Source organism: Sapajus apella, unplaced genomic scaffold, assembly GCF_009761245.1.
Source record: "Sapajus apella isolate SASKATOON/1434 unplaced genomic scaffold, GSC_monkey_1.0 scaffold36, whole genome shotgun sequence".
NCBI lineage: Eukaryota > Metazoa > Chordata > Mammalia > Primates > Cebidae > Sapajus > Sapajus apella.
In genome coordinates, this window is record NW_022436976.1 from 718217 (window position 1) to 740190 (window position 21974).

At 34.7% G+C, this 21974-nt stretch overlaps 1 protein-coding gene across 6 annotated transcripts in view; it reads left to right on the plus strand.

The window, feature by feature from the left end:
* COL24A1 (collagen type XXIV alpha 1 chain) overlaps nucleotides 1-21974 on the plus strand; it is a 379894-nt gene that overhangs the window by 105932 nt on the left and 251988 nt on the right. For all 6 annotated transcript variants that reach the window (XR_004274544.1, XR_004274543.1, XM_032296380.1 and 3 more), the window contains exons 13-17: nucleotides 11113-11166; nucleotides 13119-13163; nucleotides 21288-21341; nucleotides 21418-21462; nucleotides 21708-21761. Coding sequence is in view for 4 of the 6 variants with exons in the window: in XM_032296380.1 (XP_032152271.1) it covers nucleotides 11113-11166; nucleotides 13119-13163; nucleotides 21288-21341; nucleotides 21418-21462; nucleotides 21708-21761 (252 nt within the window). In the remaining 2 variants the exon portion in view is untranslated. The remainder of the gene's footprint in view (nucleotides 1-11112; nucleotides 11167-13118; nucleotides 13164-21287; nucleotides 21342-21417; nucleotides 21463-21707; nucleotides 21762-21974) is intronic.

Here is a 21974-nt window from a genome sequence, read left to right on the forward strand (position 1 = left end):
TTTTTTTTTTTTTTTTTTTTTTTTTTTTTACGTTTTAGCCCTCATACACATACCTCAACAGAAAATACCTTTCTATTTATTAGGTATCCAATTTCTAATCTAAAATTCTAAAGATTGACAATAGGTGGTTTGTTTTCTTTAGTCTTATTTTCTTCATTTTGTATCTTCAAATTTTCATCCTTCTGCTATCAATGTATGCTATTAATAAAAGAACCAAGAAAATTGTTTGCCATAATATGGAAATTACTTCCAATGCTTAAAATGCTACCTTACCCTTTAGAAATTATTTTAACTATACAGAGTCTGAAAGCTGGGTGCCAGTGTCTCACGCTTGTAATGCCAGCACTTTGGGAGGTCAAGGCGGGTGGATTACTTGAGGTCAGGAGTTCGAGACCAGCCTGGCCAACATGGCGAAACCCCATCTCTACTAAAAATATAAAAATTAGCTGGGCTTGGTAGTGGGTGCCTGTAATCCCAGCTACTCAGGAGACTGAGGCAGGATAATCACTTGCACTCAGGAGGCAGAGGTTGTGGTGGGCTGAGATCACACCATTGTACTCCAGCCTGGGCGACAGAGTAAGACTCTGTCTAAAATAAAATAAAATAAAATAAAATAAAATAAAATAAAAAGGCCGGGCGCGGTGGCTCAAGCCTGTAATCCCAGCACTTTGGGAGGCCGAGGCGGGTGGATCACGAGGTCAAGAGATCGAGACCATCCTGGTCAACATGGTGAAACCCCGTCTCTACTAAAAATACAAAAAACATTAGCTGGGCATGGTGGCGTGTGCCTGTAATCCCAGCTATTGTGGAGGTTGAGGCAGGAGAATTGCCTGAACCCAGGAGGCGGAGGTTGCGGTGAGCCGAGATTGCGCCATTGCACTCCAGCCTGGGTAACAAGAGTGAAACTCCGTCTCAAAAAATAAAAAATAAAAATAAAATAAAATAAAAATAAATAAATAAAATAGAGTCTTAAGACAAATAGCTAATCTGCAATGTCACCATTTTAGACATTGATGGGCAAATTAAGTATTGTCTCAAAGCCCTGTTATCACTTAGATAACCACCTATTATTTCACTTGCTAATATTGCTGATCTCGTGTAGACATTAACTTGATTTTGGTTTTGGCAATGTTTAGGTAATTTCTAGTTTCCTACTCTATAATGAATTATAAAATTATCCAGAGAACTTTATAGACAATTTCTGGTTTTGTAATCCGGAGGGAATTAGAAAATTATCCAACAGGAATCTATTGAATTTTAAAAGGAAGTTTAAGAAAACAGTGGAAAGATAGTGAATGAAATGATTATGGGGCCCTTGTTTGATTGCGCTGTTCTTTTTTATTACAAAATTTGCAAAGTTTTATTGCTTTTAAAGTATACACACTTGTAATAGATTTATATCTTTAGAAAAATTACATTCGAAAAACACATATATTCATTTTTTTCTGACTATTATAAAAAGTCTTTCTAGTGCTATAATATATTATATATGCTATATATACGCTTTATCATTTTTACCACAAAACGATTTGTCTATATTTATAAAGAAAATGTGAATACATGGATTGAAATGCAGTTACAGCAACATGTCAACTTATGGCAAGGCTGAGCCCAGAGACTGTCCCAGAATATATTATCCTATGTTATAAATGCCGCCCTTATTCTTTCTCTTTATTATAAATAAAATCATCTTCAAAAGATATTATGCATCATGGGATTCTTGTATTTCAATTTAGATGGTTAAAATTCCATAAGAATCATGGCCATTTGTTACTGTTTTAATAACAGTAAAAGGAAAAGATCTTTTGATAATCTTTTCACTCACTTTGATGTAGAAAATAGTAGGTATGTAGAATATGAATATGGTCATGTTCTTGTGGTAATTTATTAAATTACGTGTACTATTGTGAAATACAGTGGCAGAACTAAAAGATTCCAGGCTAGTATGAAGTACATGGGTGACACCTATACATTTAAAAGAATGTGATAGAAACCTAAAAATGCTGAAATCTGATCATGCCAGTATCTGAGAAACTTTTGGCTTTGTATAATTCAAAGGCTTTTAATTTTCTGCTGGTTTGAGAGGTATTTAGAAGTTTGGAATAATATTTCATTATAGTACTTCTGTGTAGATACCACATTATTTCATTTACTATCATGTAGAATAGTATTAGAAGATGTACTTTATCACAAGTATCATCTATGCTTAATTATTTAAAGTGATATTTTCTAAATTTTTTATTTTTAATTTTTGTGGGTACATTAGAGGTGTATGTAATTATGAGGTACACGACATGTTTTGATTTTTGGGTTTTAAATTAGCTGGTTTCCTTAAATTTTAGGTGGAGCAATATAGTCAGTCTTATGAGCATGGAATATGATTCAGTTTTAAATAGTTACAACATATAATTTATAGAACAATAGTAGTTATTTTTAGAGCAATCTATAAAGCTTTATTGACATTTTACACTTAGATTTTTTAAGTCTCTGAATTTAAGGCCAGAAATTAGTAACTTACTTCACTTTCTGGTTTATGTGTTATATGAAACAGTCTGACAGTACAGTGAAAGCAATAGCCACGAAAAACTTCAAAATCTGAGTTCAGGTCTTTCTACACATTGATGGGGATAAGTTTCTTTGGACTACTGAACTGGATTCTCAGCTGTGTAGTAAAGCTTCATGTTTTGTATGACTAGTTTACAAAAATAGTAATCATATTATATATCCATATAGTCACAGAAATGGAGTAAAAGCCTTGTCTAAAATTGTTTAATAAGTTAGTAATGTTACTAATTTTACATTTGGAGGCTATAAATCATGTGCTCATACTGCTAGCCAAATGATCACTTATTTCCCTGAGTAAACACAAAGCATGGAATTAAGTTGTTGTGAATGAGCTTAGTGATATCTGTGTTTTTCTTTTAATGAAATTATAGACTTATAAATAAGTGCTGTCTTCTCTTAGTATGAATATTTTATAAATGCAATTGAAATTGACAGATTTTAGAATAGCATATTATTTTGATTAAGAGGCAATTATTTGTATGTTCAAATATGACATTTGTGTTAACATTTATTTCCACTTAAATCTTATTTCCCAGAAAATTCTTTCTTCCCAAAATAAAATGTTTATTCAGTGTTTATAGATTTGATATTTATAAGACACTTTCTTTTTTCAATCAGGACCATTAGTTTGAAGTAGGAGAACTGTTTTTGTTAGGAATTTGATATATTTTAGAACCAAAGATTATTTTTAAATAATTGTATTAACAAATTCACTTGTTCCTTGGTCTTATATTGTTCGTATTTGAAATGCTTTTTTCTTGCTTGTATTTTAAGCCATTTTTGATTTCAGGATTTTAGCATAAGTACTTACTAATCACAACAATTATTTTTTAAAACCTCCTGTAATCACAGTTAATATTAGTCAATATATCTGTGTACTCATGCTTTTGAGTACACACTCCCTACATGTCACAACTGAATCAAAACCCTTATTGTTAATTAATGTTAGAGGATATCCTGGGGCTCTCTTTGCCTTCAATAAAACTAACCTTTGAAGATAGAGAAGCCCGAGAGGCTATTATTGATTCATCCTTTTGCTCTCTACCTGTGGATATTTGAGTTCAACTCAAGTTCATTCTCAAGAGATTTCAGGAAACACCAAGGTAGTAGACAATCTTTATTGGTCAGGAGCCTTTAAACACCGTAGAACTACTACTGTTTTGTTTTACCTGCTTTAATGTCTTTATCTGAGAATCTTCATGGAACATATCTGATATGAGCCAGATTCTTTAAAAGCCTATACACTGATTCATAACAGAAAAAAAAGAATCCTATTTAAAAAAACAAAGGGGAGCCAGGGAGAGAGGATTTATGTATTTGTTCACTTCAGATTTCTTATACCTCACTCCAAGTAGCTTCCTTTTTAGTGCAAAGTTTCCAAATGTTATTTTGTAGCACTCAATCTGGAAATTCTATAGTACAGTACCTTTTTAAAAAAGCATTTACAGAGCTCTCAGCTTGATGTAATCAGTAGTCTCTGTCTTGCACCAAGTTTGCAATGCAAATTTATATGCCTCCACAGACGTAAAAATTTTATGCCAGAACTGACTTACCAGGATTGAAAAGTAAAATGAAGTTGGAGATGACAGTTAGTTTCAACAACACCCGAAAAACTGTTCTCAAAATACTGATGCTTTTCAAGGAATTTTTCAGACCCTTAGAAATTGATTATAAATAATCAAATCACATTAAAGTTTGACAAAAAGCAAAACTGTACTTAGTTTTCTTCCTATGAAGATAAAAATATCATAGCCAAGAATGGTGGGCAAAATAACACCCTTAAGGCACCCAGACTTCAGAGATGTTTACTTTGCTAACTATAGACAGGAGTGCCTGCTCCTCTTTTCTCATGTGTTTTTCTGTTAGAGGAGTATATTTGACATAAACTGTATTTTGGCTTCTAAATCTAGAGTTAGAATTTTAGAATATAAAATCCTGATGTTGGACATCTGTTATTAGTTTTTATCTTTAGCTCAAGACAGTCTTAAATACATATTGCATAGTAGCATTTCGGATGCATACATTTTGTGGAGAATTTAGAGACAGTGCTTTTTTGTTGTTTTGTTTCAGGAAAAGAATGCAGTTAGTTTGATCATAAAGTACAACCCTGACTAGAACATTTTGAAAAAATAGTTATTTCTTAAGTGATTCTGCCTCCTTCAGGAAAAATGTATTTTCTGGATTCTACTTTACTGGTCATAGTCTGTAGTAACTATATTTGGCTAACTATAATATGACAGGATGTATGGAAGTTTTCAGGACTTTGAATTAACCCCACCACAGGGTTGGCATAGACACTAACAAGAGGGACACCCAAAGAACTGCACGTTATGATTTGGAGGAAGTCCAGGCAGAACATGATTGATTTTATAGAGATGTGACACCAGTGGGTGGGAATTTAGGTAGGTAATTATACATAAGGGACAACTCAGAGAGCCTTCTAGGTTATCAAAATCGTAAGTGTGAGTGCATATACGGCAGTTAGGTCTAGGTTGGGCTCAGGGATTATATTCTCTATGTGGGCAAATCACAGGAATAATGTGGGACCCTTATTATGGAGAGATAGAATATGATGTCGTCTACCACAACTTGTTTTTGGACACAAGAAAAAGGGCACAACCTGATAACCAGTCTTTAAGAACAAGGCCAGAACTTGGATCTGGGAACTGAGACCCACATTAGCTTTAAGCCTGCCTTGATGCCAAATCTCCATGAATTGGGCCAGACCTACTCACATTTCTACTGAAGGTTAGAATTAGTCACAATTATGAGGATAGCATTTACCTTGAGTATGGATCAAATTGTCTTCACTGTGAGGAAAAGAAGGATGCGGAGGTTAGATCATCACAGAATACTTATTATTAATGCCTGTTTAGTATATAACCTTCTATGATAATTTTTCTTCATCTCCACTTCAGATTAAATATGTCATTTCTAAACCTTCCTCTAGAAAGAACAAAATATCTTCTCCAGAAGGATTTTTGCATTGCTTTTGTTTTTTAAAAATTCTGTAAGTGTAGTCATTGTGACCATTTTATGGTTATCTTGGTCCTCTTATTTTATAAACATTTAGAAAAATTATTTGTGGGGCTAAGAAAATAATGCTTTTACTGGACACACTAAGCAAGAAGTTTTCCACTGTTTGAACATATTTAAATATACTACCAAATGTAATATCTGTGAGTGATCTAAAATATTAATATCACATACTCAGGCCTATCAAGTCTAATAAACTTCTTTTGGCCTTAGTGTTTAATAACTACCATGTTTGATAACTACTATGTTTGATAACTACCATGTTTAGATAACCATTGTTAGACCCAGGCAACAGAGAAACTTGCTCTGGGCTCTGAGTTTTAGAGGGCCCTGCATATCATATATTTAAAATACTTGAGTTTTTAAAAAATACTTGAGTGCCTCTGTCATTCAGGATGCAGCACTTAGCAATGGCATCGCATGCTCTATAATCTTAGACATTTACTCTTGTTACTGTGTGTTAGCTATCTATTGCTGTGAAACAAATTAAGTTGGTGGTTTAAAACAACAATATATATATATATATTATTGTTTCTGTGGGTCAGGAATTTGGTAATGGCATAGTTGGGTGGTTCTAATTCATGAGGTTATAGTTAAGATTTTGGTTAGGGCTACTGTCACCTGAAGGCTTGACTGGGGGTTGGAGGATCTGTTTTTAAGGAGGCTCACTTGTTGGCCAAGTTGGTGCTAGTTGTTGGTGGGAGGCCTCACTTCCTCCCCATGGAGATCTCTCCACAGTGCTGCTTGAGTGTATTCAGAGCATAGCTTTTTCCCCCAAAGTGAGTGGTCCATGAGAGCAAGGTGGTAGCTATAGTACCTTTATGACCTACCTGCAGAAATCACACATTGCCACTTCTATATTCTTTTGGTCACATAAGCCCACCATAATTCAAGGTGGGTCTGGAGTGTAAAAAAGCATGAATACCAGGAATCAAAGATCACTGAGGTCCATCATCGAGGCTGGGTACCACAATTTATTGATGTTTAGGCCTCAGAGAAATTCTTCTCCACATCCCTTGCCTGTATCTTCATGTCTGAATGCCATGAAGGTTTATAAGTGGTACCATTGCTGATGGTGGCAACAGAAACTGCTTACGATTGTAGTAAGAGTTTGAGCAGGCAGTAGAAGCATTTCAATAAGAGGAAAGAGAGATTAATTACCCAATTTTTCTCTCAGCATGAATGCAATAGAATCTTGTATGATAAAAATATTGTTTGCTGGTAATTCAAAGCTTTTACTATCTTTTCTTTCTGTTATGATTTATTGTACCTGAGGTAATAGAATTAGTGCGATATTTGCAACAGATGCCATTTTGCATTATTAGACAGTTAATATTATTATTAAATTTGTCTTTACATAGGTATAGACACAAAATTCATGAAGCAAGATAAGATTTTTTACACTGGCAACAGATGGACATGAAATGCTAGAATGATAAAGTTTAAAATATAGATATTTAATAAGACTAAGTCAAATTTTTTAAAAAATACAAAAATGTTAATACTTTTTAATTTATTATAATTTGCAATAGAAAGTAGATGGTAGTAGGAAATCTTCAGAGATGATCTTAAGTTCTTAAAAACTGGAAACAACCATAGACTTATACTGAGCATTACCTACAGTAAAATTTGTAAATAAGACTTTTTATATTCTCTAAAGAAGATTTAGTTACCAATTTAATTAGTTTTCTGTTTCTATTGATACATAACAAACACCACAAATTTCGCAGCTTAAAACAACATTCCTTTATTATCTTGCAGTTTTCGTGGGTCAGTAATCTAGGTGTTACTTAACTGAGTCTTCTGTTCTGGTCTTAAGTTTACAATTGAAGTGTCAGACAGGCTGCATTATCATCTGGAAGCTTTACTGGGGAAAAGTTTATTTGCAGACTCATTCAGGTTGTAGGAAGAATTCATTACCTTAAGGTTGTAGAATGGAAGGCTCTGGCTTTTTGCTGGCTCTTGGCTATGGGCCACCCTCAAGTCCTATAGACTGTCCACAGTTTGTAGAAGTCACCCACAGTTTCTTGCCACATGGACTTCGCCAACACAGCTGCTCACTTCATCAAACTTACGAGAGAAGTCTCTAACTCTAGGCTTCTAAGACAGTCTTACACAGTGTCACATAATCATGGCAGTGATATCCCATAACCTTTGCTATGTACTATTTGTTAGATGAAGCAAGTCATAGCTGCTAGCTACACTCAAAGGGAGGATGTCATAGAAAAGTGTGAACACCAGGAAATGAGAATCACTGGAAATTAACTTTGAAGTGTCCACCACACTGATCATTGGAAATAAGCAATAAAATTATTCACAACTTGAATAGATGAGTTGAAATCCCTGAAACATCATACTCTTTATCACAGAAAATATTTTAACTGATCAAAATAATCAAAATGTGGAAACGAGAACTACATACAACACAGAAGCAACAATGCGACTCTCTGGCATGCTCATTAGAAGATGAAGGCCACATTCATGAAACTGGCAAACTGAACAAGAAAAGCAAAATCTCTTGAGCTTTCCTATCTCTGTTGCATGATAATCCTGGAAAATGGCCATTATGTCCTTTGGCAATGTGAGAGTATTTTTAGGAAAACACAATTTGATTTAAATTAACGATGATAATTTTCTAGCAGGCAAATATAACAAAATATTTCATTCTTCAACATTCTTTCAACTGGAGAAGGAAATTATAGAGCCTGTCTTTTGTATTCTAAGATTAAAGGGAAAAATGTATTTTGTCACTACTGTTCCATATTTCACAACCACCCTTGAGGACCATTTTTTGGCAATGAAGCTGTGTGGCTACAAACATTTAGGCTCGTGATTAAAACAATATAGAACCTCATCTGTCTTAAAAAATATTAATGCAGCTGTTAGCATTAAAAAACGACTGAATAAATAAGCAATGAAATATTCAACAATATAAAACATTGGTATGATATTCTTTAAAATATTATATATCTAATAAAGAGCCAAATAATGCCTCTGTGGCATTAACTGTACAATATTTCACAAAACAAGAAGCATCTAGGTTTTATGGAAATTATTTCAAAAATTGATGATACATGATCAACATATAAGAAAGATTAAAAGAATAAATTATCTCTATCTAGAATAGAGAATTAAAATGAAATGTTTAATGAGTAAGAAAATGAGAAGAGAAATAATACACAAGGGCCGGATACAGTGGCTTATGCCTGTAATCCCAGCATTATGGGAGACTGAGGCAGAAGGATCACTTGAAGCTGGAAGTTTGAGAACAGCCTGGAAAACAAAGTGAGACCCCATCTCTACAATGATAATGATAATAATAATGAAAAATACATTAAATATTTAAAGTAGATATTACTCGTTCTGCTAAATTATTTCAGGGGTAAAGTCAAGGTGAACAACTAATACACATGTTTGTGAACCAGAAGAATAAGAAGTTGAAATTAATTTCAATGTTTTTATGCTGGTTATAAAAAGTACCTATTTTGTGATAAGTGAAGAACTGATCACAGTTCTTTCCCCTCTTCTCTTTCCCATCTTTCCTCTCCTAATTGGGGATAAATTACTAATTTTGAGGGAAAGTGAGCCAGGGAGGAGTTTCTTCCACTGGATGCAAGGGACTGGGAAGGACTGGGGAGAACAGCACATTCTTTAAGCAATCCTTAGCGAATTCCCAAAGATGTTTTCAGCAGTCCCGCTCTTGTTCAGTCTGATTCTTTGTTTTTTAAGAACAGCTTTATTGAGATATAATTCATATGCCATAAAATTTACCTTTAAAATGCATAATTTGGCAGTTTTTAGTATATTCAGAATTGTGCAGCCATCACAGTATCTGATTTTACAACACTTTCCTCACCCCCAAAAGAAATTCTGTACTCATTAGGAATCAGTTTCCATTCCTCTCCCACATCACCAGCCACAGGCAACTACTCATCTACTTTATGTCCCTGTGAATTTGCATATTCTAGGACACTACACAATAGTGGAATCATACAGTGTGTCCCCTATACTTTATTATTTCACTGAGGTTTCTGGAAAACCTACTTATGATCTCTCTTTAAAAAATCATCTCTTATGTTTCAGACTTACTGTAGTATATATCCTCTACTTTTTCCATTACCTGTGCGTCATAAATACTTTCAAATATCCATGTTAGCTCATACTGAATAGGATAATGTATTGCAGATTTCCAAGCTTGTTGACAGCAGAATTTGACTTCCAAAGACAAGGAAAGTAAAAATGCTTGCTTGAACTTCAGCTGACTTTGAAGGGAGTATGGCTACAATATGTTTGACTACACAGATGGTTTTTACATTATCCTTTGATTACGAAATAAGAGAAACTTTACTTCTAGTAGGAGTTAACTATATTTTAGAAACATTGTATATTTTTTCATTGTTAAACTATATTTTAAGTTTAACCTACTCATATTTGTTCTGGGAACCAGTAATTTTTGGCAGTCTATTAAACATAATATTTAATACTGACTTGCCTAAATAGATTATAAGAATTTAATGATAAACTTTTATTTTTGTTTTTCTTAGGAATTTTTGTAAATGAATATTATGAAAATGTTTATAATAGTAAGTCTTACAAACATTTTTATAAACTAGCCTCAAGTGAGCTTAAAGTTGAGGAATGGTAAATCTTTAGAGAAAAATTATAGTAATACAAGGTAAAAAATGGCTGATCACTGAGTTATTTTACAATAAAATTTATAATGAGAAGGTTTGTTATTTTACCATCCTTCATAGTTTTACCATGTAGAATTCTCAGTAGGCATTAGGGAAGCTTTTAATTTTCACCTCATTTTAAGTTTGTAGTATTTATGTGTACTTAAAGGACTTTTTGTTTTACATGTATGTCTTGGAATGATGATTTAAAGTATTCAGTATAGCACAGTAGAAAACGCATGCACTCTAGAATCTGTCTGCCTCCATTCACATCTGAGTTCCACCCATCTTCAGTGGTCTAACCTTGAGCAAGTGACTTACACTCTCTGTGCTATACTTCCTCAAAGACAATGTGAGAATATTAGTACCTACTGAATAGATCTGTTATGAAGTTTAAATGAAGTATGTATATATGTGTATAAAGCCTTTAGCACATGGTAAGTGCTTAATATTACTTGCTAGTTTATTCTCTGGGGTGAGTATAGGAACAATTTGTAATAGCAGAGATAACTGAAGATTGGTCGGCCAGAAATCTTCATCATGTTTCCTTTCATTTGGTGATTCTTTATGTATGATGAACAAACTTCTCCAATTTAGCTTTCTGTATATGTTATGTGGCATATAAAATAATTTTTATAAAATATAGAAATACTGTGTTTACTTCGTTTGAAATATTGTATTTAAAATCAATTAAGTGTGTTATGCAAAAGAATGCCTGTTGCATTACAGGTTAGGAAGTAGGAAATAAACATTTTCTATTACTAAATTTTTTATTAGAAAACACAGCAAGAATGAATTCTTTATATATATTGGCATTCTTACTCTTTCCCTGTGACAGGGTTTTCCAGGTGACTTTGGAGACAGAGGCCCTGCTGGTCTTGATGGCAGTCCTGTGAGTACATTATGTTGGTCCAACCTTGCAGTCTTAACATCATTCATACTTCATGGCACTGTACTTACAGTCCCTATTATTGTATTTGTGAATAAACACTATTGGAAAAACAACCTCCACACCACTATGCACATTCCAGTTTGTGATTTTTCACCAGGAGAAATAAGCCAAAAATATTTCAAATTTTATCATGACAGTCAATCATTAAAATTAATTATTTTGACAATGTTAGGTGTAACTGCTTAAGTAAAAATGTTAAAAATATATGATCACAATGCTGGCTCTTATACATGAAAGTATTAACAAGCCTTATGTAAAAATTGTATACTCAGTGATTGCTCTTTGGATTCAAATCTGTCATTGATCTACCTTCTTAGTGTTTTATAGAAAATTTTTCTACTTTGGGATTATTCAGCTCTCAATGTTCAGATTGAGAAAGAGTTATCATTCTAAAATTGTTTAATTACAGTATATCATCAAAGAATGAGGATGGATTGCTATTTTTTGGCACTAGGTAGAAATAGCTTTATTTTTTGTCCTTAAAAATCATCCAATAGCTGTTCTCCAATCTATGACATTCACATGTTCTTTTCATAAGATTTTAAAGTGAATTAGAACCAAGCACAAAATCTCTGTAGCCTAAATTGGGAATAGTTCCAATAATTACACATAAGTAAATCACTAGCATAAAGAGTTTAAAATAGGTTGCTTTTTTTTTTTTCACTTCTCTTTCCAAATTAAAACTATATTAGCTAATTCAGTGAATTTAGCCAAGATTTCATTTGTTATAAAGCATAGCAGGTAAGCATAGAACTAATTTTCAAATAAGTTGTTAAAAACTTGAATGATGTTTTAAGTGGAATGTTTTACCATTTTTTCTTGCACAAGTCTAAGAAGCTTCCCATTTCAAGCATAATAAAGTAAACATTATTTAGTCATTTATTTTAATGCCATTTGTGTACTTGTATACCTAGTGTGAAGCCATTTTACATAATTTTTTGTCAGTTACATATTCATAAAGTCTGTTAAGACTCCTAGAATATTTAAAGTTTTCTTTTTGAAATCTCTTAATTTAAAATGTAATATAATAATGCTTCTTCAGGAACATTTTGAGTTTTTAAAATCTTTAAAATGGAAGAGTCAATTGGATATATTTACTGATTTATAATTCTCTATAGTATATTTGCTGCCTTTGTTTTGAAACAGAATTTGAAATGCAAAAACGAAGGCCATTCATGTACCTTGTGCCTTATAAATAATGTGACAGTGACATAAAGTGAACCAGGAATTATCTTGAGGACTGTAAAGTGTAATGACAATGAGTTCAAAAGACCAATCACAAATCAGCTGGAAAAATTAATAATGATCATTAAAATATGATACTTACATACATACTTTAACAGTGTTGAAAATCTCAAACATTTTTATAGTGCTTTTACATATGACAATTTTTATTGTGATTTTTACAATGAGAACAAATATTGGTATTAGTTTTAATGAGAAAAGTGAAGATTAGAGAATTTAAATAATGTACTACAAAAGAGTCAGTAGTGTTTTAAACTGTCTGAAAATGTTTTTCTAATCCTTCATGCTGACCACTTGTCTTTTCGTTGAATAGAGAGCCTAATTATGTGTAACAATGCTGATTATTGATGGGATTTACCTCCTTGGTTAAATACCTAGGGGGACAGAGAGAACTCTAATCTTAAGCTAGGTGGTAATTCTGGCATCCAAAGCATGGAGCCGAAGGTACATGTGAAGGACATAAACTGCCACCATAAGTTTGTACTTCTCAAGAGGATGCATAAGATGAGGGGAGTTTTAGAAGTTAGCTATAGTAGAAGGTACATTTTGATGTATTCTTAGCTAGAAAGTTTTGTCCTTATCTTCAGAAATGCCCTTTGTAGGTGGGAATCAAATTTACTAAGTATTGCACATTTCTTTTACAATAGGGACTTGTAGGTGGCATTGGTCCTCTGGGGTTTCCTGGGCTTAGAGTGAGTATCACTAAATATCATCATTCTTAAGAAAATATTTTATTGTACCATTTATATGTCTTAGATGTGTTTTAAAAACTTGGGAAAATGAGAAGTTTTACTGTTATTGTTGGTTATCAACCTTGATTGAATGTATTTTCAACCAGATATGAATAATTAGACCAGTAGTATAAGTCAAAAAATTAATTGTATTTTGATAAAAAAGATATATTTTTATAGACCCATATGTATGTATGTATTTGTACCTGTGCACTAAAGGATACTTAAGACGAAGTTTCCTTGAAAGCATAAGACATAGAAGACCCACTTCTTTCCTTTTCAAAAAATTTTATTTTTAATACATAATAGTTGTACCTATTTATGAGGTACATGTGATATACTGTTACAAGCAAAAATGTGCAATGATCAAATTTGAATAATTGGTGATTGTATCGCCTCAAGCACTTATTATTATTTGTGTTAGGAACATTCTAATTTCACTCTTTGATTTTGAAATCTTTGATCAACCATTGTTAAAAATAGCCACTCTGTTGTGCTATGGAATACTAGATCTTATTCTTTCTAACTGTATTTTTGTACCCATTAACCGTCCCTTTTGTATTCCTTACCCCTACTCTTCTCATATATTTAGCTCCCGCATATTAGTGAGGTCATGTGTTAGTTACCTTTCTGTGCTTGGCTTATTTCACTTAACATAATGACCTCCAGTTCCATTCAATGTCGTTGCAAATGACAGAATCTCATTCTTTTTTATACTTGAATAATATTCTACGGTGTATATGTACCACATTTTCTTTATTCATTCATCTGTTGATGGACCCTTAGGTTGCTTCTGTGTTATTGTAAATAGTGCTGCAGAAAACATGGGAGTGCAAATGTCTGTTCAGTATACTGATATCCTTTCTTTCAGTCCTTTTTCCCTTACCTTTAGTTGTCCCAAAGCACAAGGTGACAGCCTGGTCAAAGAAATCACAGCTGGTCATGGTGGCTCATGCATGTAATCCAAGCATTTTAAGAGGCCAAGGCAGGAGGATTACTTGAGTTTAGGAGTTTGAGACCAGCCTGGGCAAGATGATAAGATCCTAACTCTACAAAAGAAAGAAAAAAGAAAAAAAAAAAAGAAAAGTGAGCCTGGCCCATTGTGGTAGCATGGCAGCTCTGGTGAAGCCCCTTCCCTGCCATTTGGTTCCCTTCTGTGAAGTGACTGCAGACTGCCCCTCAGATCTACATTTGTCCCTTTTCACTTCTTGCAGAGCAAGCCTGGGTTTGAGGGTCTGTTGGAAATGGCCTTTGATGACCAAGGATACTAGTGTGTGTGTGCTATGTCGTGTTCTGTGATGAATGAGAAATGTGGACTTCCAGCTCTTTTGTGAAAAATGAGATGGACCTAAGAAGTAGGTCATCTGAGATAGGAGTCGCTCAGTGTTGGGGATAGACAGTCACCCAGCCATGCTCCACCAGGCCACCAGTGCACATTTGGTTGGTGATCTTCCAGGTGCATGAGACCTGCTGTTCACTGATTCTCCATCCCAGTTGGTGGCCTCCAAGATGGAAGCAGCACCCCCAGGGCCATGTCTTCAGCATATTACAAATCCTCAGAGTAGAAATTCTTGCTGAGGCTCTCTGTGGATGTTTTTCTCACATGGCTTAAAGGGGACACTACTCTAAGCTTTTGACCTTATACCTGTGTAGTAAAAAAGATTTGGGGTTTTTTATTCTTTTGTTCTTGAGAGGGTTGTGTTTTGTTGTTGTTTCCTTTTGTTTTTGTGTTGGCGTTTCCTCTTTGTCTTTTCAGGTAGACCAAATATTTGAAAGGGCAGGTGATGGCTAAAGGTATAATGTGCAGCTTGTTTATATATTATTTGGGAAACTCACCTTGGATAGGAAGTGGAACTGTAGATTCTCCAAGCTGATGCTGGCACACTCTGCCTTGGCCCTTTCCCTCGGGTTCAGTACCTATTGTTTCTTCTTTCAAATATGTGATTGTGCTAGCTCTTTCCATGGGAAAGAATTCTCCTTACTTAAATAAAAAAAGTTTTTAAAAAATAAAGCCGAAAATTTTTTTTTTAATTAGCTGAGTGAGGTAGAGCACACCTGTAGTCTCAGCTACTTAGGAAGCTGAGGCAAGAGGATCCCTTGAGCTCAGGAGTTAGAGGCAGCAGTAAGTTATGATCATGCCTCTGCACTCCAGCCTGGGTGATGAAACAAGACCCCATCTCTCTAAAAAAATCAAATAAATAAAAAATAAATAAGTTGGGAGCTCAGTTATTAGAACTGTGGTAAAATTTGAGTCAGCAAGAGCTTTAACTTACCAGCTTAGGATAACATGAGTATGGGATTTAGAGTTAAAGAACCTGTGTGAGTCTGAAACATTTAAACTTTTCTCTAATATCATGGTAAGATTTGAGTAATAGCAATAATAAAATTTCTGAGGGTGCCTCGCATTTATTTACTGTTTTCAGTGGACTAGCCACAATTGTTAAGTCATTCAATTCTCAGAACAGCCCATGACTACTTAGTTTCTAAGTGTTTGAGCCCAGATTTGAAGCCAGGTGATCCAAATCCAGACTACAGAATTCTGTTGGGCTGTACCACTTCCTTAAAACTTATACTACCTTAAAATGTATATTATCGACCTTATGAGATTTCTTTAGTCTTTTCTGAGAAACTCTGTGGGATGGTGGAACACTATTGACTGTTTTGTTTTTCTTTTCTTCTGAGAACTTAGAATGGGGTTAAATGTGTAAGTATTAGTCAATGTGTAGAGAAAGGAAGTAGGCAAAAGAAGTTAGATTCCAAAGACGCCCTTAATGCAGTTTTTATTTAATCTGTTAGCATGGAGTTGATGAGCTAAAAAGCTTCTGTTATTACTCTTTAGATTAAGACCAAAATTTTAAAATATGGCCCAAGATGTCTAGTCTGGTTTGGTTCTTATCCACATGTTCATGACATACTATTTGTGTAATAGCAAAGCTGTTTATTTTCAGATGGCACACAGCATCTTCACTGCAAGGCCTTTGCACGTTTGTCTACCTGAAACACTCTACCTCTACTTTTCTGCTTGTTTCTTATTTATCTTAACTGAAAGCAAGTTAATTACTTCCTAGATATAATGGGGGTACAGGCATTGGGTAAATACTCCCATTCCAAATATGATAAATTGGCCAAAACAAAGGGGCTATAGACCTCATCAAAGTCCAAAATCCAGTAGAGCAGTCATTAAAATTTAAAGAAATGATCTCAGTTTGACTCCGTGTCTCACATCTAGGACACGCTGATGCAAGAGGTCGGTTCCCACAGCCTTGAGCAGCACCACCCTGTGGCTTTAAAGGGTACAGACCCCCTCCCCGTTGCCTTCACAGGCTGGCATTGAGTGCCTGTGGTTTTTCCAGGTGAACGGTACAAGCTGTTGGTGGATCTACCATTCTGGGGCCTGGAAGATGGTGGCCCTCTTCTCACAGCTCCACTAGAAAGTTCCCCAGTGGGGACTCTGTGTGGGCACGCTGACCCCACATTTCCCTTCTACACTGTCCTAGCAGAGATCTTCCTTAGGGCATCACCACTGCAGCAACCTTCTTCCTAGACATCCAGGCATTTCCATACATCCTGTGACATCTAGGCGGAAGTTTCCAAACCTCAATTTTGACTTCTGTGCACCTGCAGGCTCAACACCACATGTAAGTTGCCAAGGCTTAAGGCTTGCACCCTTTGAAGCACCAGCCTGAGCTCTGTGTTGGCCCCTTTTAGCCACAGCTAAGATACAGAGCACCAAGTTCGGTGACTGCACAGAGCAGCAAGGCCCTGGGCCTGGCCCAAAAACCATTTTCCCTCTCAGCCCTCTGGGCCTGTGATGGGAGGGGCTGTTGTGAAGACCTCTGACATTCCCTGGAGACATTTTGCCCATTGTCTCGGGGATTAACATTCAGCTTCTCATTACTTATGCAAATTTCTACAGGTGACTTGAATTTCTCCTCAGAAAATTGGTTTTTCTTTTCTATTGTATTCTCAGACTGCAAATTTTCCAACCTTTTTTATGCTTTGCTTCCCTTTTAAACATAAGTTTCAATTCCAAACCATCTCTTTGTGAATGTATAAAACTGAATGCTTTTAAGAGCATCCATGTCATATCTTGAATGCTTTGCTACTTAGAAATTTCTTCTGCCAGATATCCTAAATTATCTCTCTCAAGTTTAAAGTTCCACAGATCTCTAGGGCAGGGGCAAAATGCTGACATTCTCTTAGCTAAAGCAGAGCAAGAGTCACCTTTATTCTAGTCCCTGATAAGTTTTTCATCTTGCTCTGAGACCACTTCAGCCTGGACTTTATTGTCAAAATCACTATCAGCATTTTAGTAAAATCTATTTGATAAGTCTCTATCAAATGGATCAAAATCAATTTGATAAACTTTCCCATGTCTTCCTTTCTTCTTATGAGCCCTCCAAACTCTTTCAATCTCTGCCTGTTACCCAGTTCCAAAGCCACTTCCACATTTTCAGTTTTCTTTATAGTAGCACCCATTCTCTGCAGCACTAATTTACTTTGTTAGTCCGTTCTCATACCATTATGAAGAAATACCCAAGACTGGTTAATTTATAAAGGAAAGAGGTTTAATTGACTCACAGTTCTGCATTGCTGGGGAGACCTCAGGAAACTTACAGTCATGGTGGAAGGCACCTTCTTCAGAGGGTGGCAAGACAGAGTGAGTGCAAGCTGAGGAAATGCCAGCAGCTTATAAAACCACCATATCTTGTGAGCCTCACTCACTATCACGAGAACAGCATGAAGGAATCCTCCCCCATGATCTGATTATATCCACCTGGTCCTGCCTTTGACACATGAGGATTATGGAGACTACAATTCAGTTGAGATTTTGGGTGGGGACACAGCCAAACCATATCAGATACTAAGAGTCATCTTTGTAATCTTCATCTGTTCTAAATTGATATTGATGGTCCTTTCTACTTTTCAAAGTAGTTTCACATACGTATCTTATGTGCTCCTCAATGAGTTGTAAAGTAAATAAAGCACTTATTGTTACTTCCATTTTACACTCATTACTTTTTAAAAATAAAACAATATGAGGACCTACTAAATAGCCGAACTAGCTGCTAGGCCTAATAATATGAATAAGTTAAGATTCTTATTTTTGGCAACATTACAATTTAATGGCATAGAAGGAAAAATAAGTAGTGTCATATACTGTGATTACTGCTATAATGGACTAAATGTAAAACCACTAAAAAAGGAACAATTTGTGTTATCTTAGAAAGTCAGAGTAGGCTTCACAAAGGAGATGTTTTTGGGGCTCTATCTTGAAGATTGTATATGAATTGGGGTGGGGGAAAGGGTTCTTTAGATAGAAAAAAATGCTGTGTTCAAATACAAAGAAGATAAGGGGAAAACAAATATTTTGGAATGGAAAGAGGAGTAATGGGATTGTAGCATAAGAAGTAGGGGATTGGGAGCAGAATGGAAGGAGCTGAGGTTTCGAAAGTAACCAGGAAAGATTATGAAGAATCTTTATATTTCATAGTAAACAGCTTGTCTGCTTGCCCAGAGCAGCAGCCTCTGCTTTATCTCTCAGTTTTTCCTTTCTAGCAGATATAGTTTCTGCTAAGAGATGATATTGCTTTATCTAAATTATTTCCTTCCATACAGTTGTTCATCATTGTCATCTGCTTTCCTAGATTAGTGACAGTGCATATCACGTGTGAGTATGATGGGTGTGAGTAAAAAGCACCAGGTAGAACTCACAGTTCTTTCTACAGTATACTCATATGAACACTTAATTGGCCAGTGATTGCTCTTTTTAATAAGATTACTTTTCTTTGGATCTATTTCCTTAACTCAAAAATTCTCAGAGGAACTGTGTGGGAGGCTCCTCTGTCTCTGATGCTATATCCCAAACACCCTCAACAAAGTTCCCTTGCACGAAAGTATTTCTTCTGTCTGTTCCACGTTCTCATGGAAGATGAGTTGGTATGCTGAAGGACTTTCAGGTTACCTTTATAGAACTGAGAACTGAATTACTTTCAGAAAGCTATAGTTTCTCAGAACTAGGATTTCCACTCAATATGTGACATGCTGTTTCTTGGAAATTTCAATTCTGTAGTATGCAATTTTACTTTATAGTTCTTTATTTTTATATATGCTAATACTTACTATTATGTGATTTTTCTTGTTGAGTCACTGAAAAGTAAAAATAAGATATCATACATATAAAGTACATTCATCTGAAGATGCCAGTAATATACTTACTGAAAAAAGTTAAGAATATTATCTATTAAAAAAAACAGGATGTAAAGAAAGATTTCCTGTGTGTTCGTAAGATACTTCTTTCCATACCTAATTGGATTACTTTTTGCGTAATTTCCAAACAGAGATTTTTTTTTTTCTAACCTATCGTAAGTTTAAAGCTATGAACTTGGAACAAATGAGCTACTGTAATTATAAACATAACTTTTCCTATTGACATAATTTGAAATTACAAGCATGATGTATTAATATTACATATCTATTAAGTTGGAAAGTATTACCCTTTGCCTCTAACAGTGTCATATATTTCAGGATTAAACATGTTGGAAATAATTTATCTTAGCTATATTTCACAGACTTTAAGACTCATCTGTAGGATGTCATATTTTCCATTCTGAAATTTGTATTATAAATGTAGACTATTAGAAATGCTGTTATGTTAGAATATCGAGCTCTAGAAATCGCCATTTCAAATTAATCCCTTCAGTATTCATTCTACACTTTATTTCATAACTATTATGTGCCAGTTATTATGTTGGGTCTGAGAAATTAAAAAAAGGATGAAACATGATTCCACTGTCACAAAATGCACAGACTAGTACGAAAGAAAAAAAAAGTACAGAGCCTTATACTAAGTAGTGTAGTGGAAGGGCATTCTAGAACTGGTAACTGTCTCATCAAAGGTTCTGAGCATTTGGTAAGAGAGAGCATATTCAGAAAATGGAAGGCAGTCCACTGCAGCCAGAATGTAGGATCTGGGGGAGGGAGAAGTAAAGGGGAAGGGAAATGAGGACAATGAAAGGAAAGGAAACTGAAAAGATTGATGGAAGCCTGATAGAGAGGGCCTAGGATGCTATCCTAAGAAATCAGAATTCTAACTACAAGGGGCATCATTTTTAGCATTAGACAAATGCAACCTTAAGAGTTCCTTAACATTTGGAAACTAAAAAGTGTGGACTAACTTACATTTCCAGTATAGTGATACAGAAGCCAGGCAAAGAAAGGTAGTGAGAGAAAGAAGGAAAATGAGACCTCAATGACACAGAAATTATACCTGATCCTAAACCACCAAGAAGTGCCATTTTTTTTCAAATTTTTCTTTCATACCCTTATGTTGCTATTGCCCTTTGTCTTCTAAGATGATATATTGCAGGAGTTTTTTCTAAGTCTCTTGCTTGCAGGAGATAATAGTGGTAATGTTTTTGAGGAATTAGAGATTCAATTGAGAACCTTGATGCTACAGATTATGTCTTTTTTCCTCTATTTTTCTTCAACAGTATCTGGTACATATTGTGCTTAGTAAATATTAAATTACGAATAAATGAGATAAGCCCAGAAGAGTAGAGCCTTTTGTTTGCCTCTGAGTTTATCCCTAAAGTTATGATAAATTTTCTCATTCTGCAAATTTGAAATCATAAAATCAAATCAGGATGTCTGACATATAGTAACTGCTCAATCAATATTTGCTGAATAAGTGGGTGAATTAAAACTCGAAGACAATCAAATGAAGTATCTGTTAATTACTTCCTGGGAGCATGGCACTAAAATACTTTTTAAAGATGTCATCTAGTTGGAGAAATATTGCAAGATGAATGTCATGGACAGTATTATAGGAGCTGAAAGGAGGAAAGAATCTGTGGACTAGACAAATATGAAAAAGTTTCAGAAAAAATGATGGACTTCACTAAAGCTTGAAAGATTGGTATGATTTATAAATGCGGAGACGAAAATAAGTTGTTGAAGAACATGGCACGTGTAGGAGCTTAGAGAGATGACTGGTTTGGGTTCATTAATTTATTAATTCTGCCACATTTTCTTTCTAATCCTAATGAATGTTTAATGACGCATTTCTTTCTTACTTCTTTTCAGGGCAGTGTTGGCCCTGTGGGACCAATTGGACCTCCTGGAATTCCAGGCCCAGTGGTATGGTCCTATTTTTATAATGGATATTTCCCTTTAATATCTCTTTGGTATCACAGAATGTCACCTTTTTTTGTAGGGCCTTTCAGGGAATAAAGGACTACCTGGAATCAAAGGTGATAAGGTGATTTAAATATTAATATTATAAAAATAATTTTTATGACATTTGTCTTTTGCTTTTGAGTCAACACAATTTATGAAATATTTTGTTTTTATTGGTGGGGTCTAATTTGTGGTATCAATTATATTAATTTTCCTCAAAAGTAAGAAAAATAGAGAAATTATTCTTCTATAATGAATATTTGCTTTCCTACAATATTACCATGTTTGTGATACATAAGTATCTTTGCATGAAATTGTGCTTTCTAGGGTGAACAAGGCACTGCAGGAGAGCTAGGAGAACCAGGGTATCCTGGAGATAAGGTAACGTTTATACCATTAATTTTATGTAAATATGAAAAAGTATAAATTCAAAAGAAAGAAGTGCTCATTATTTTATCTATGTATTTTGTTAGAATATGGCATCAATATGGTTTCAAGTTCTTGTTTGAAACTTTTTTCTCAATGTTTTAGCACACTTCCATGAATATTTTTGGCAGTTTGCAAATAGTGGTATATCTGCCTTTTGTGGTATAA